Source organism: Anticarsia gemmatalis, chromosome 22, assembly GCF_050436995.1.
Source record: "Anticarsia gemmatalis isolate Benzon Research Colony breed Stoneville strain chromosome 22, ilAntGemm2 primary, whole genome shotgun sequence".
NCBI classification, from domain to species: Eukaryota; Metazoa; Arthropoda; class Insecta; order Lepidoptera; family Erebidae; genus Anticarsia; species Anticarsia gemmatalis.
This window is the reverse complement of record NC_134766.1, coordinates 3,336,033-3,350,164: the sequence shown is the minus strand read 5'-3', so window position 1 is coordinate 3,350,164 and position 14,132 is coordinate 3,336,033. Positions and strand designations below refer to the sequence as shown.

Genomic DNA, 14,132 nt, shown 5'->3' with positions numbered 1-14,132 from the left:
GTTATAAAATTCTTATGTATTTAAAGTATCCGGAAATCCATTAAAGCCCTAGAAACCTACAAAATAATACGAATAAGTAGTAAGTACGAAGTATTGTAGTGTAATTTTTGGACTCTTGGTTGGACTGAACTATGTCCATTTATTGACGTCATAAAACAGACTTTAGCATTATTTACTAATCATACGTGTGTTTTGAGAAAACTAGCACTCGCTCGCTCGTAAACAACAACCTTATCTATACTATCAGAGTACGTAACTCTAATCAACATAACTTTCATAATAATAATATTACAATTTATAATTTCAATTTCATTTAAAACCGAGTGGAGACTGGAGTTACCTTTACTTTATTAGAACAAAGTTTGGCCGTAAGTAAACGTTGACCCTTAATCTTGTTTTTTAATGATCCCAGTGGCCAGTCTGTTGCTAACTCCGGTTTTGTTTTTAATTTTTTTATGGCGCGAACTCTTTGATGCTAGCTGTGGAGCCTGGGCTTTGTAAATCCGTAGACGAAAATACTATAAGGTTTTTATAGGACCTACGTCATACATAGTTATGAATCAAATTCCTAAGCTTTACGATGTTTAATCATTTTTTATGTGGTTGTTTGTTTAAAGTTACGAAAATTGCGCCTACGCTGGTATTAGAATGAAATATAGGCAGATCAGAAAATAGCCGTCGATTGATTTGCGGGGGAGTGAAGACTTTAACCATAGAGTATTTAAAAATAATTTTAGAATATTTTTTATGAACTGCAGCTGCGTAAACAAGTTACAGATAGTACCTATGATGCCTAATTTTAGTTCTTTTTTATCTTAAACGAACGAGGCCGTATGAAGATGCGAGAGGCAAAGAAAATAACCCACTGAGGCCGTTCTTTCTTTTCAAAAAGGTAGTTTAAGATAAAGACCTTTATAAAGTTTTTACCTACTTACATGTAATCGGAGCCCCATGATGAATAATAAAATTGTGTAAATAGACACGTGTTATGAAAAACGCAGTTATAAACTATCTAAATGTTAGAAATACGATATTTCTTGATAAACATTAGTCATCGGCCAGGTCTTTGTCAGTTATGTTTTTAATGTAAGGCCAGAGGTTACAGATATCATCATTCATTACAATGAGCATTACGCGCTGTTATGACGTTTAATAAATAAATAATAATATTATAACTGTTGTCCATTTCTACGGATCGTATTTTGTATTCCCGGAAGCGAAACATAGACTAATGCGTTTATGCTGTTGCCGCCGTTGCTTTGTGGTAACTTTTTAGTCATAGAGTAAGTACCTAGGTAATTGTAAGAAAAAAAAATAGAGATCACAAAACTTGCTAGCTTCTTGCCACCATTATCATTGCAAATCAGCACAGCTTTTTTTAAGCCCCTCCAGCCCAGAGCATAAGCTTCCTTAGACTTGGAAGGCCAGAAATGTTAGACACTAAACAGTATATTACTTACAAAATATTGTTATAAGCTACCTATATCTATTGCATAATGGGTATCAATCAGTTCCCAAACGAGATGCCCGCTCTAAAAAAATGCATCGAAGAAATTATATGACAATTTCAAGTAAAATGTACGAAGTTTTCGTTATGAAGGATATTTTGAATTTGAATTTCATGACATAGTAAAGTCATTTGGAAGGACCTGAACAATGGCAGCACGGAAATGGCTTATGTGCAACACATAGGTTAATAAAAGCTATATACATTTATACAATAAAGTTACTCAGAAAATTCGATGTCAGGCGTTTTCAGAGGCCCCTAACCAGTAGGGAGGCTCTATCACGGTACTCGTACCCGAAGTGGGTGGTAGTACTAATGTTCAGGGTATATGAGTCATATACGGCGGATATATAGAAGATATGGGGCGGAACTGACCGCCGATAGCCGTGGGAACATCCTCGCTAACATCGACTGTAGATTAGAAGCAATCGCGGAATTAGACGCGAAATATATATTAATTTTAATAAAAATTGTTTAACATCTATCGTTGTTTTTCATGGAACAGTAGTGAGATTTCAGAGAGCGCTATGCATGTGCGCTAGTAATATAATCTGCATAATAATTATAGGATAATATCTTAATTCTTACAAGATTCCCATTTCATTGGTGGCTACCGAAATGTATCTTTGAACTTTTCTTTTTAATGACGCTTTTTAACCAAACAAACGTTTTATTAATAATCCAAAGAGGCTATTCTTATCTATAACTGGCTGATTTTGTCGTAGAAAATTTTACATAAGGCTATATACTCCTAAGAATAAATTATTAAAAAGAAAAATTATACGGCATCCAAATTTTTTTTGACGGGTTGTTGCCAGTAAGGGAACCATTGAGATCGTAATAATTAAAGAGGTTATCCTATATTTATATGCTATTTTTTATGCTTTTAGTTACTTTAGTATTATGTGACGTTCATTCACTATTTTGTAGTATATAAAACAGAACTAAGTAGGTAATAGTTCCTACTACATAAAAAATGTAAAAGTTAAAACCGTACCTCGACGTGTGAAAACACAATCATATTTTATTATGTTTGTTCATCATTCGCATAAAACTTGTTTGTTTGAACTAAGCCTGTCGGGAATGTGGGGAATGCGATGTGCGTGTGATCTACACCAATAACGTTGATTTAGAATCATTATTTAATAACTGTTTATGTATATGAAGTCTAAAATATATTGCGCCTACGTCTTTAATTCTTGTTTTTTGAGATTTATTATAAACCATTGCTGGCGGGTCTATGACGCGATTCGTTACAAATCCGGTTCCTGAAGTTGAATTATGGCGATTTGACAGTGGCGCCAAGAATTCAACAAACGTTTTATACCGTTGGAAATTATAATTATAGAAAGAAAACACGTGTAGGATTTACAAATAATATGTTAGTTGTTTCTGTCATTATGGTGGATCGATAATCTTCCGTGCCTGTCCTCTCACTGCGCCTTAAGGCAGTAAGGAAATAATACTTACATATATTATATTATGTCTTTCAGAAACACCTATGTGTAATGTTATGACATTGTAAATTATTTGTTTTATAACTTGCTTTTTTGCGAACCCCAACCCTAATGCAATGTAGCCAGTATGTAATTTTTTCAGGTCTGATCGAGCGGGAATCAATCCTTCTCGCATGTTGTTAGTGGCATGGCAGCCATTAATCATTGCGCCATGAACGCTGTCTGATAGACACATCTATACTAATATTATAAAGCTGAAGAGTTTGTTTGTTTGTTTGTTTGTTTGTTTGTTTGTTTGTTTGAACGCGCTAATCTCAGGAACTACTGGTCCGATTTGAAAAATTCTTTCAGTGTTAGATAGCCCATTTATTGAGGAAGGCTATAGGCTATATATCATCACGCTAAGACCAATAGGAGCAGAGTAGCAATAAAGAATGTTACAAAAACGGGGAAAATTATGACCCATTCTCTCTTAAATGTGACGCAAGCGAAGTTGCGCGGGTCGGCTAGTTGTAAATAATGTTAAATCCACAGCTGACATCACCTAAAGGCAAATTATCAACAATTTATCGACTGTCGCAATTAAACAATTACTCGAAGAATTTCCTTTGTTTTATGTAAATACAGTGTTTATCGACAATTTTCTCGTCTTCATTATTTCGTGATTAGCCTTTCATGTTCTCCTAGGAAACAATTTACTACGGCGCCTTAGAAAAAAACGTGAATTTCGAAGATTAAAATAAGATTTATAGATATTGTACCTACCTACATATCAGGTAGGTATGTAACAGCAATGCTTGATAAATGAATAAGGAATACGAAAATAAACGCCAATACATAATGCAACTAAAACTTAATGACGTGGAATGATCTTGAAAATATTTTATATATTGTCTAGCAATCCTGCACAGCATACATATAAATAGATATCTACATTCAGTATTATCTACATGTTATAAGGCGTTGGCTTGTAGTAGTTTAATGTGATGGACACGCCGAGACTAGGGTTTTATTCATCCTTTTTGCTTTTAGTGGCCTATGATCAGGAGCTGTTATGAATTGAGCACAGCTTAGTATCGATCAGACACCTCCGATTAACATCAGCTGCCCTGATCTCGCTAGTGGAATGGAGGCGTGGCCTCAAGCAAATACTCACGGGCAATATCCAGCCTCGGTGACCGGACTGGGTTATTTAAATTCTTACTATAGTTTCGGGAAGACTTTTAAGCTGTGTTTAAATTGTAAAATTCACTAAGACTAATCATCTATGATTACCTGTGAAAGCACATTATAAAGAAGTAATAATAATATTAAAATGTATCTCATAGACCTTTATAGCTAATTAATAATTATCTTGAAGAAAATACTATATTTTCAGTATGCATAATAAAATGTATTAAAAGGCTTGTATTCAAATAAAAAAGAAACTCTAGGAATGTCATGTCATTCCAGCCACTCACTTATTCAGATGTTTGCCGTATTTATACATTTTAAACTTGCGCTAACGTCTTGTCTCTGTCTTTCATGCTAATGCAAGCAAACCTAAAAGAGACAAAACATGCATGGCCTAAATAGAAGATACCAGCTGTCATAAAAAATGCTCTGAAACGCATCTTTTCAGAATGCTGATGTAAACAAACTGGAAAATAAATAAATTTCCCAAATTATTTGCACGATGGAGGAAGGAAACTCTATTATTTACGGGCTTGAACATCAGGTAATTAATATATTCAAATTTGAAACAATGTTGACACGATAACACCAAAGGTTGTCTGTTAAAACCAATTGCTGAGTTTTTCTTGATGATTCTATTCCATTCCAATTACCAAGTTTAATAGAACTAAAAGGTAGTAGGATAATTTATTTTCGGGACCGCTATACTTTGCGGTTGATTTAACCCCGCTTGTGATTTTCACATAACATTTTGGACGTTTAATATTGTCGATTAAGCACCTCATTTTGCTTCTATATGTCACTAAAATAGTAGCAAAGACAACCTGCAACTTAGCAATTGCAGAAAAAGAAATGCTTATTAATTATTTATTTCCAAACAACACCCATTACCTTCCATTTATTTAATTGCTATAGTTACAAAGAATCTGTGCTACCTTTCAGACGCGAGCATTATCACCGCAGTATGGAGAAAGTGATGCGATCAGGTTCCTCATTGGTACTCAGAGCTTGAAGCCTAACTCTAATCAGATACATGTGGTAGAACTTGAAGAAGACACTGGGGCTTTACATACTAAGGTATACATCTCATTGACTGTGATAAACATTTGTTATTAATAACTAAGGTAGGATTTTATATTATCTATCATATCTTTAACCGATGGCCTCTTAGTTGCTTCCTATGACAAAATTCTCAAGTTTAGTTTAAGGTTTGGCTAAAACGGTTCTTCAAATTTCTGTCAGAATTTTCTGAACAATCACTCAGAGATGGTTTTATGGTCAGGATATGGTAATGGTCTTGTCCCATAAAGTTAAACCTTAATTTATTAATATAGTAGTATATGGATATGTAAACTTAAACCAACCTGTCATAGAAGTTATAGTAATGCTTATTCTAATTTTATCTTAAATGTGTCCTAGGTGTTCAAACACGACATCGGCGAGGTATGGCACCTGCGCTGTTCGCCACACGACGCGGCCGTACTCCTCACTACACACAACGCATACGACCCAGCTACGTCACAGTGCACCATGGGTGTGTCTATATTTAAACTACCTACAGTTGAGGTGAGCAAAATTATTACCTTATGTCTACATACCTAACTATCTCTGATAAATTCTTAACAGAAAATAGTGCCAGCATGATCAAAAGACAAATGTAGCCTTAACCTTTCACCTAAATATAATCTATGAAAATGACAACTTTAGTGAATATTGATTCAGCCATATCTGTGAGTAACTTATTACAAACATAATGCATCTTACATATTATATCTCAAATTTATTACCTTGTTATTAGTTTTACAGTTTTCATTTTTTATTAATTGCAGGTAATTCCCAAAGACTTGGATGACTTAAGTGCAATACAATCAAGGAATGCAGAAGATATGGAGCTACTGATCACTATACCACCAGAAGTAAGTTCTCATTACACTAAAATGTGTAAGTGAATGCTGTACAGGATGTTTTTTAATCATACTATTGAACTGATCATAAAATGACTCTGTCTATTCAGCTATTATGTGTTTTCTTCAGACTGCAATTCAAAATGATTTCATGTTAAGATATTGATCAAGTAATATTTATATAAGAATATCACGAAATTTGTCTTTGCAAAGAAGGTTTCAGGCTTTTTTTAATTATAAATTATTTTGACTCGAGTTATCATTACAAATCCTCTGAGCAGCTTAGTTAGTGATCTAAAACCAACACCTAACTAGCGCCCTCTACATTCAGAAGCCAGAAGAAGAGATCCGTTGTGCGGAGTGGCACCCCGCCGACACGGGGCGCGTGGGCGTGGTGTGCGAGGCCGGGCTGCGCGTGCATGACGTCACGTCCGGCGCCACGCTGGCGCGGGCGGCTCCCGGCGCCCGGCTCAAGTTCACGGGCGGCAAGTGGAACCCGCACCAGGGACATGCACAGGTAAAACCTACTTAAACAAGGCCAACTTTGTATGGTATATTCCCATTTGTCCCCTGTACACTGCCGAGGTGACAGTTGAGAATTTTCTTCCTACTTTATTCTCAGTTATCTTGTTGCAGTACCATGCTTAAGATTGAAAAATTATTAAGATTTAAAAGACTCGGGAAATTATAAAAGTAATTCAATCCACTAACTACACTCTACAATTAAGATTCCCTACAGTTTGCAGTATTACAAGACATGCATATAAAATGCTACGACACACGGACAGACTGCACCAAGCCGTCGTGGAGCATAGACAACGCGCATAGACAACTCGCCAGAGACTTGGACTTTAATCCCAACAGGTTAGAAATTCACTCATTCAATTAATTTGCTTTAACATTCTTGAAAATTTTGCGTATATTCATACATCATTGTTTCTATTGGAGACATAGAAAGTTTTAAGAGCTCCATTACATATTTACAATTTAAAACATTATTCTACATTTCAGACAGTTTCACCTAGCAACTGCTGGTGATGATGCAGCACTCAATATCTGGGACTACAGGAACGGCAAAGAACCAATATTCAGCAGGACAGATCATTCACATTGGTAAATATTTATTTACTAGTGGACCCGCGCGGCTTCGCTCGCGTATAACTTAGGGAAAATAAAAATAAATTCTCGTTAATCCCGTGTAAGTCCCGACCTCTCGGGATCTTCGGAAAAGTAGTTTAAGTGTTATTCTGGGCCTTCAACCACCAAACTTCATCGTAATCGGTACAGTAGTATTTGCTTGAAAGAGTAACAAACATAGAACATCCATACATACTCACAAACTTTCGCATTTATAATATTAGTAGGATACTCGCTATCACGTCTCATAATATACAACCTGGTGACAGACAGACAGAGGACTCTTATTCATAGAGACCTATTTTAACCTTTTGGGTACAAAACCTATATCCTAAAAAAATATATCTATGATAAGTCTTGCCGACTGGAAGTCAAAATGGCATATTATTTTGAGGTGAATAAATGTAGTCTTCTTCTTATCGTATGGTTAGTGGTCAACCTAGTGTCAAAATTGTTCAAGCCGCCCGAAAGGCCTTTGATATGGCTTAACGACTGTTATCTTAATAGATAACAACCGGGACCGACTTTTTACGTGCCATCCGGAGCACGGAGACGTCCAGCTCAAATGCGATTATGCGGTCACTCATCTATAGAATGACTGCGCCAACGGTTACTTAACCCACAGATCGTTTACCGACCGGTGAGCGCAACTGGCAACGGGCGCCTCAATAAATGTAGTTATTATTTGTTGTGTATGTTGCAGGTTGTGGACAGTTCGCTACAACACGTACCACGAGCAGCTACTAGTGACGGGTAGCTCGGACGCGCGCGCGCTGCTCACGGCCGCCGCCAGCGTCTGTGCCGACGTGGACGAAGATGGCAACACTGTCGCGCCTGTGTTAGTATACTTTATATTATCATTACTAACTAGTGTATGCAACTGCAGTTCTCGGATTCGCATCCGGATTGACCCATGAAGTTTTATTCTTGTACTTAAATTTTTCTGCTAAGAAAATTTAAGGCGCCAGAAGATGGTCGGCGGAAGACCAATACGGAGATGGCGGGATGACCTGGATGCGTTCTTGGATGGATGGCCGGGTGCAGCAATAGACCGAGGGGACTGGAAATTCAAGAGAGCTTAGTTAAACCTTTGCTCGGCAGTAGGACATAGATATACCTAGGTTAATAAAAAAAAAGAAAATGTTGTGGCCTAAGTATAGATCGACCACTATCCATACGGTAAATAAACTGTTTTTTATTTTATATTAGGCTTGAAGACGGCGTGCTACAATCGTACGAGCAACATGAAGACTCCGTGTATTGCGCCGAGTGGTCGGCAGCGGAGCCCTGGACCTTCGCCTCGCTGAGCTACGACGCGCGGCTGGTACTCTCGCGAGTGCCCAGACACTTCAAGTACAAGATACTTTTGTAGGGAACATAGAATTGGGAACTTTGACTTGTGGTGGTACTATAATAAAGAATTATAAATGTAATGATGTTTACTAACTTTTGCTGCCAACAACCACACTGGTGGGTTCAATGTCAATGAGTTAACTGACTTGGCTACTGAAAGTCTTAAATTATACTCAGCCACTGCAGTTAGTTTCATTCAAATTAGCCAAGGATGCAGACTTTTAGTAGTGACTGTAGTGGCCAATTAAATTACTAATTGATACTTAAATACCGTCGAATTATGATTTGGGTCTACCACAAGTTCAAAAAGCATGAGAATGAAATGGTACTAGTTTTCATAAGGCTTTCTAGGTTAAATTAAAAATCATAATAATACCTGCATAAACAGGATGTACTAATTAATAATTAATTATATTTGGAAGTTTATAATTCATGTGATTGCAATGTAGTAAAACAAAGCATTCCAAAAAGAATATAATATAATCAATATAAAGTCATAATGTATTAAATACTGCAATAAAATAAAAGCACATTATTTATAAATACATCTTTTATTAACAACTAAAATCTCTCGGCCACCCTATTTGCTACGTTTCTCAGATTGCCGTAAACTTTCGAAGGAGGTGATCCCATGATGAGGTTACATATCGCTCTACGGGCTAAAGCAATATTCTGGTAACTTCCAAGAATGTGTATTTTTGAATCTGCCAACACTATCCTAGTTTTAGTAACGTTTTCTATCGTGAACTTTGTCCGTCCAGCTTTGCCTGCTAATCGGCCGATTGCTCGACTCAAGTGGTCTCCTTGAAGTGTTTTGACATCTTTAACTTCAAATGACTCGACAAACAGGTCATCTAACCGAAGTAACGCCAGAGCATCATCTACTTCAAAGCCATATATGAAAGCCTGAAAATTGAACATGAATATTAAAATACTTATTACAGAACACTTACTGTCTGCAACTACACACTTGCAAATGCAAAATGATTATTTTTTTAAAGTAATAAACAGAAAATTAAAATATTTGGAGATAGTCATCTAAATAAATTTGGTTTATGACTTTAACTATATTGACTTTAGGCTATATTGACTGTGTAAAACAAACAAACCATTTGTTTATGTTGAAATGCTTCATCATAACTTCTTTTTAACCCATGATTCCACAGCGGGGCAAGAGTCTATTCCCCATTATGGAGGGATAGGCCTTGAGTCCACATTGGCCAAGTGCAGGTTGGAGACTTTGTAACTATTATACATATTTAATAAGTTACATTAATAATTATATTTACCTTAACAAAATCAGCAGCTTTCTGTAAGTTAGCAATGTCCTTAGTCTCAGGTCCTACTTTGATCTCAACATTGCGTGTTTTTGTGTTAAATCTTACTTGTAGCAGTAAATGTTCAACGATCGGTGTGAAAATCTTCAACCAGCTCTCCTTCAGTGGTGTGTATCTGTAATTAAAATAGAAATATATTTATGCAAAATAAAATTTGTTTAAATTGAGCAGTAAAGAATCATTGTATAAGTTAGCTAGTATAGATATGCTCCTATACGCAATTTAAAGGAAACTAACAAAAGAACATTATGTTTACAAATATATACATAAACAGAATTTTAAGGTTATAATTACCTATGAGCTGGAACTGCTATTTTTCTCATATTTTCCTTAGTTTCATTGGCTTCTGTATTCTTTTTAGATCTCTTCGGCTTCGACCGACTGTGTTTGGCCTTTCCTTGAATACCATTGTGTTCCTCAACTTCCATGCCATCGCCAGATTCGGAGACCGCTCTTCGTTTAATATTTTTGAGTTTCACTGTCTTCTTGGCGGGTAAAAAGTCATCGATATTGATATTTTCTGTCTCCATCGTAGTCGCGGCTTGGTCAGTCATGTTTATAGTATTATTTGTGGTGATTATTTTGAGATTTTTGTTGTAAACTAAATTCTCACATGGCTTTTACGCCACAGCACAGATTAGAAAGAATTTGGCTGTCAAATTAATGTCAATAAACAGGTGGTGATCACAGATAATAAAAGTACTATACAAATGCTATTATTTTAGTACCTACCTATCTAAAAGATGTTTCTGTAATAATTTTGTATCTACTACTACTTAATCAAGAATAGACTTAATTAATTCACGAGCATGATCACTGAATAAAATGAAATGTAGCGTTTAAATGTAAATTATCTTTGTATAATGAGTATTTTTTGTTGCAAACTTGTAAAGGTTATCAGCTGTCATAGTTTAGTCGAATAATGGGATAGTTTTATTTTTCCCCCCCCATGCCTATAAAAATGCGTTCTGAAAGTAACTGGAAAAATAACAAGAATCTTACATTAACAAAATATAGGTATATTTTACAAATTCATAAATATTTTAAAGTAGTATAACTTTTCTAATTAATTTTGCAGAACGATTAATGGTAAGGCCTCTTTTCCAACAATATAAATTTTAAAAAATAAACATTTTTATTACAACAATTTGAACGCACCTTTTGTGAATGGTTATGTCACAACTTCACGAGACGAATTTTTTGTTATTATGAATTGATTTGAGGTAAGAAATCTGCAAATAAACGCTGTAGAACATACCATAGCATGTCAGAACTTAACACAATACTTATTTCCTAGGTATCGGAATACAGGAGATACCTCAAATCATCATGTCTACTTTGATGAAAATTGCCGTAGTAAAGGTGCTCAGCCCGAGCCAAGGTTGTAAAATAGCCGCTTGCACATTTGTGCAGAACCGTGGCATCTCCGGGCGCACCCTCAGGGAGTCGTTACCACCTCGTCCTCCTAAGCCAGCGCCGTTCGACTATGTAAATAAAGATTACACCTATTTGAGAAGTCTTTTCGATCGCACGACCCATAGGTTCGATGACAACACGAAGGTGGTCGTCGTTGAGGGGCCGGTGGCGGTCGGCAAGACTGCCTTCGCCGCCGCCCTGGCCGAAGACTTGGGCATGAAGCATTTTCCTGAAGCTAACATGGACATTCACTACATAAGGCCAAATGGCTGCGATTTGAGAATGTTCGACAAGGATGTTCCTGAGGACACCAGGACTTTCGACCACGTTAACTTTAACTTGACGCCGAACCACCGCCTGGCTGCTAACTACCAGATCATGATGTATGTAGCTAGGTTCAGTCAGTACATTGATGCACTGACCCATCTGTTGAACACTGGCCAAGGTGTGGTGCTGGAGAGGTCTCCGTACTCTGACTTTGTGTTCCTGGAGGCCATGTACTCTCAGAAGTTCATCAGCCGGGCTGCTCGTGGAGTGTACTACGAGCTGAGGGCTAATACTATTGAGGAGCTAATGCGCCCACACTTGGTCATCTATTTGGACATGAAGGTTGATAAGGTGGGTACCAGTTTAGAGTACATATATAAATAACAATTACAGAACTACTGCTAGTGCTCTGATACGAATGTTCATGGTCTTTGACCTTTTTATTTACCCTACAATAAATTACCTACTTGGTCTGTTTTAGGCCTCTGACTAACATTTGATAAAGGTTTTAACCCAATACATTGCTATTTGTACATAGCCCATAAAAATCTTAGTCTCTGAACTAAAACACTGAAGTGGCTAAAGTGATATCATGAGGTAATGGACTTAAAAACATTATCCTAAGAGGAGTAAACATGATTCATATTATTATATTTGATAGAAACTTGAAACAACTCGGCTAACATGGCTTAAATTTTGTGTTTAAATATTTTTGGAAGTATAGCGTTAAGGTATTAGCGTGCAGTAAGTAAATAATAATGTACCTATGTTCAGGTGCAAGAGGCCATCAAGAAGCGCAACCTGGAACACGAGCAGTCTGGGCGCGCGCTCACCAAGAACTTCCTGACGGAGATGGAGCGCCAGTACAAGACCAAGTACCTGCGTGACATCGCCTCGCACGCCGAGCTGCTGGTGTACGACTGGAGCGGCGGCGGCGAGGTGGAAGTGGTCAGTATTAGAGAGTTCTTAATGTCATAGAGTTGTTGAATGCTCTGAAATGCCACGCAATGCAGTTCACAGGTCTCTCACTCTGATAAATTGAAATAAAACTGAATTTTAATTGTCATCACAAATATGCCCTTTAATTTTTTAAAAATACTGAGGTAGCATTGATAATTTTCTTTGAAAATTTCGAGTGTTGTGTATTTTATTTTATTTAGATTAGAGGTAGATGAGACTGATGGTTGTGAGGTCTCGATTGCGATTACTGGTCCGAATTTCTATTGACTTATTGTCACATAATTCTCTACTTACACACGGAAATAAGACTGTTTCCAAAGATGTGGTCAAGAAACAAAAATAAAATGACCTAATTCAAAATTAAACTAAATTAATTAAAAAAAATCACTCTGGAATCACACACTAAATCAATAAATGACAATATAATCTAATATCATACTATTTCCCAGGTGGTGGAAGACATAGAGCGTCTGAACTTCGACCAGTACACAGAGCGCGAGGAGCCCAAGATGAAGGACTGGCGCCTGCCGCGGGAGATGGAGTGGGCCGACCAGCGCATGCTCTACACCAACCAGAAGTACGTCCTCATGAACCTGTTCGGAATACCGCAGCTCGACGTGCCAGAGCTCATTACTAGTGCTGATGACGCTTATGAAAGGGAAAAGGTAAATATACTAGCTTTACATTATTATTTATTCATAATTCTTACAAAAAGACTGACTTCAAAGCATGTCACTTTTAAGAAACAAACATGAGCAAAATATCAGAGCTAAACATTTTAAATTATCATCTGGAATCTGGATCGATCTGGATTTATATGTGACCTGAGAACCATCACGTTTCAAATAATGAAAGAATCAACAATAATAATTGAACATAAATTGGTCCATCGTCATGATCCAAATACCAACATAAATGGAATCAACATGATTGGGAAATTTAGGATATTTTATGATGCTACAAATAGATTAGTTATAGGTAGGTCAATTAAAAATCTAATTAAATAACCTGGAAGTGGTTTAATCATCAATCATCAATGTGACAATATACTGCTATGTATAAAGATAGCTAGATCCTTTATATTTTTGTTCCATTCATTGAATGCTTGATACAAAATAAGATGTATAATTTCAGATAATCCAGGCGCACCCTCAGTTCAAGCACGAGGTTGGCTACAATGAGGGAGACTCGGGCCTGCTGTTCAAGAACAAGATGCCCAAGTACACGGAATACATCTAAGTGTACCGGGACGCATGTAGATTGTTAATATAATTTAATAAATTTATTCGAAATTGTTATCTTTGTTGTTATTACAGAGTTCTATTTAGGTTACGAGGCAGTTGCAAATTGAACTTAGCGGAACTAGGTTTCTTATTCCTAATTTTTTACGCAAGTGACGTTTTCGACAAAACATGCCGAATATCTCCTCTATACTCCCTCTTATAATTTGGGGGAAAGCTGTGGTATACAACTCCTTGAAATCGATTGAAATGCTAGACTATAAATAATACTACGGCAACAACAGTAACTAGTGTGTTGTTCTATGTTGTCGTGTTTAGGATTTAAAGGAGAAAGTATTAATGATGAAAAAATTCGGTCGAATTAAGAACGTCCTCCTCTG

General features: G+C 36.6%; 3 protein-coding genes across 3 annotated transcripts; 2 read left to right on the top strand and 1 right to left on the bottom strand.

The window, feature by feature from the left end:
* Nucleotides 1–4,522: 4,522 nt before the first annotated feature.
* Nucleotides 4,523–8,988, top strand: LOC142982633 (EARP and GARP complex-interacting protein 1). Its single transcript, XM_076129238.1, has 9 exons — nucleotides 4,523–4,681; nucleotides 5,080–5,214; nucleotides 5,557–5,703; nucleotides 5,967–6,053; nucleotides 6,373–6,558; nucleotides 6,781–6,905; nucleotides 7,053–7,154; nucleotides 7,882–8,016; nucleotides 8,388–8,988. The coding sequence occupies exons 1-9, from the start codon at nucleotides 4,640–4,642 to the stop codon at nucleotides 8,548–8,550; spliced, it is 1,122 nt and encodes a 373-aa protein (XP_075985353.1). The 5' UTR covers nucleotides 4,523–4,639; the 3' UTR covers nucleotides 8,551–8,988.
* Nucleotides 8,989–8,992: 4 nt separating this feature from the next.
* l(1)G0004 (RNA-binding protein pno1) lies at nucleotides 8,993–10,523 on the bottom strand. The gene is made up of 3 exons (XM_076129240.1): nucleotides 10,163–10,523; nucleotides 9,821–9,983; nucleotides 8,993–9,437 (listed from the first exon to the last, which is right to left on the bottom strand). Exons 1-3 carry the CDS (start codon nucleotides 10,420–10,422, stop codon nucleotides 9,093–9,095), a joined length of 768 nt encoding a protein of 255 aa, XP_075985355.1. The 5' UTR covers nucleotides 10,423–10,523; the 3' UTR covers nucleotides 8,993–9,092.
* A 438-nt stretch (nucleotides 10,524–10,961) lies between these two features.
* On the top strand, nucleotides 10,962–13,807 carry ND-42 (NADH dehydrogenase (ubiquinone) subunit ND-42). The gene is made up of 5 exons (XM_076129669.1): nucleotides 10,962–11,091; nucleotides 11,166–11,902; nucleotides 12,326–12,499; nucleotides 12,961–13,176; nucleotides 13,646–13,807. The coding sequence occupies exons 2-5, from the start codon at nucleotides 11,198–11,200 to the stop codon at nucleotides 13,748–13,750; spliced, it is 1,200 nt and encodes a 399-aa protein (XP_075985784.1). The 5' UTR covers nucleotides 10,962–11,091; nucleotides 11,166–11,197; the 3' UTR covers nucleotides 13,751–13,807.
* The last annotated feature ends 325 nt before the right edge of the window (nucleotides 13,808–14,132 follow it).

Excerpts from the sequence above, each read along its gene's own strand:
- ND-42 (XM_076129669.1), top strand. The coding sequence starts at position 11,198 with ATGTCTACTTTGATGAAAATTGCCGTAGTAAAGGTGCTCAGCCCGAGC. Across the intron at positions 11,903-12,325 it reads TGGACATGAAGGTTGATAAG|GTGCAAGAGGCCATCAAGAA; the intron begins GTGGGTACCAGT and ends ACCTATGTTCAG. Across the intron at positions 13,177-13,645 it reads ACGCTTATGAAAGGGAAAAG|ATAATCCAGGCGCACCCTCA; the intron begins GTAAATATACTA and ends GTATAATTTCAG.
- LOC142982633 (XM_076129238.1), top strand. The coding sequence starts at position 4,640 with ATGGAGGAAGGAAACTCTATTATTTACGGGCTTGAACATCAG. Across the intron at positions 6,054-6,372 it reads TGATCACTATACCACCAGAA|AAGCCAGAAGAAGAGATCCG; the intron begins GTAAGTTCTCAT and ends CTCTACATTCAG. Across the intron at positions 7,155-7,881 it reads AGGACAGATCATTCACATTG|GTTGTGGACAGTTCGCTACA; the intron begins GTAAATATTTAT and ends TGTATGTTGCAG.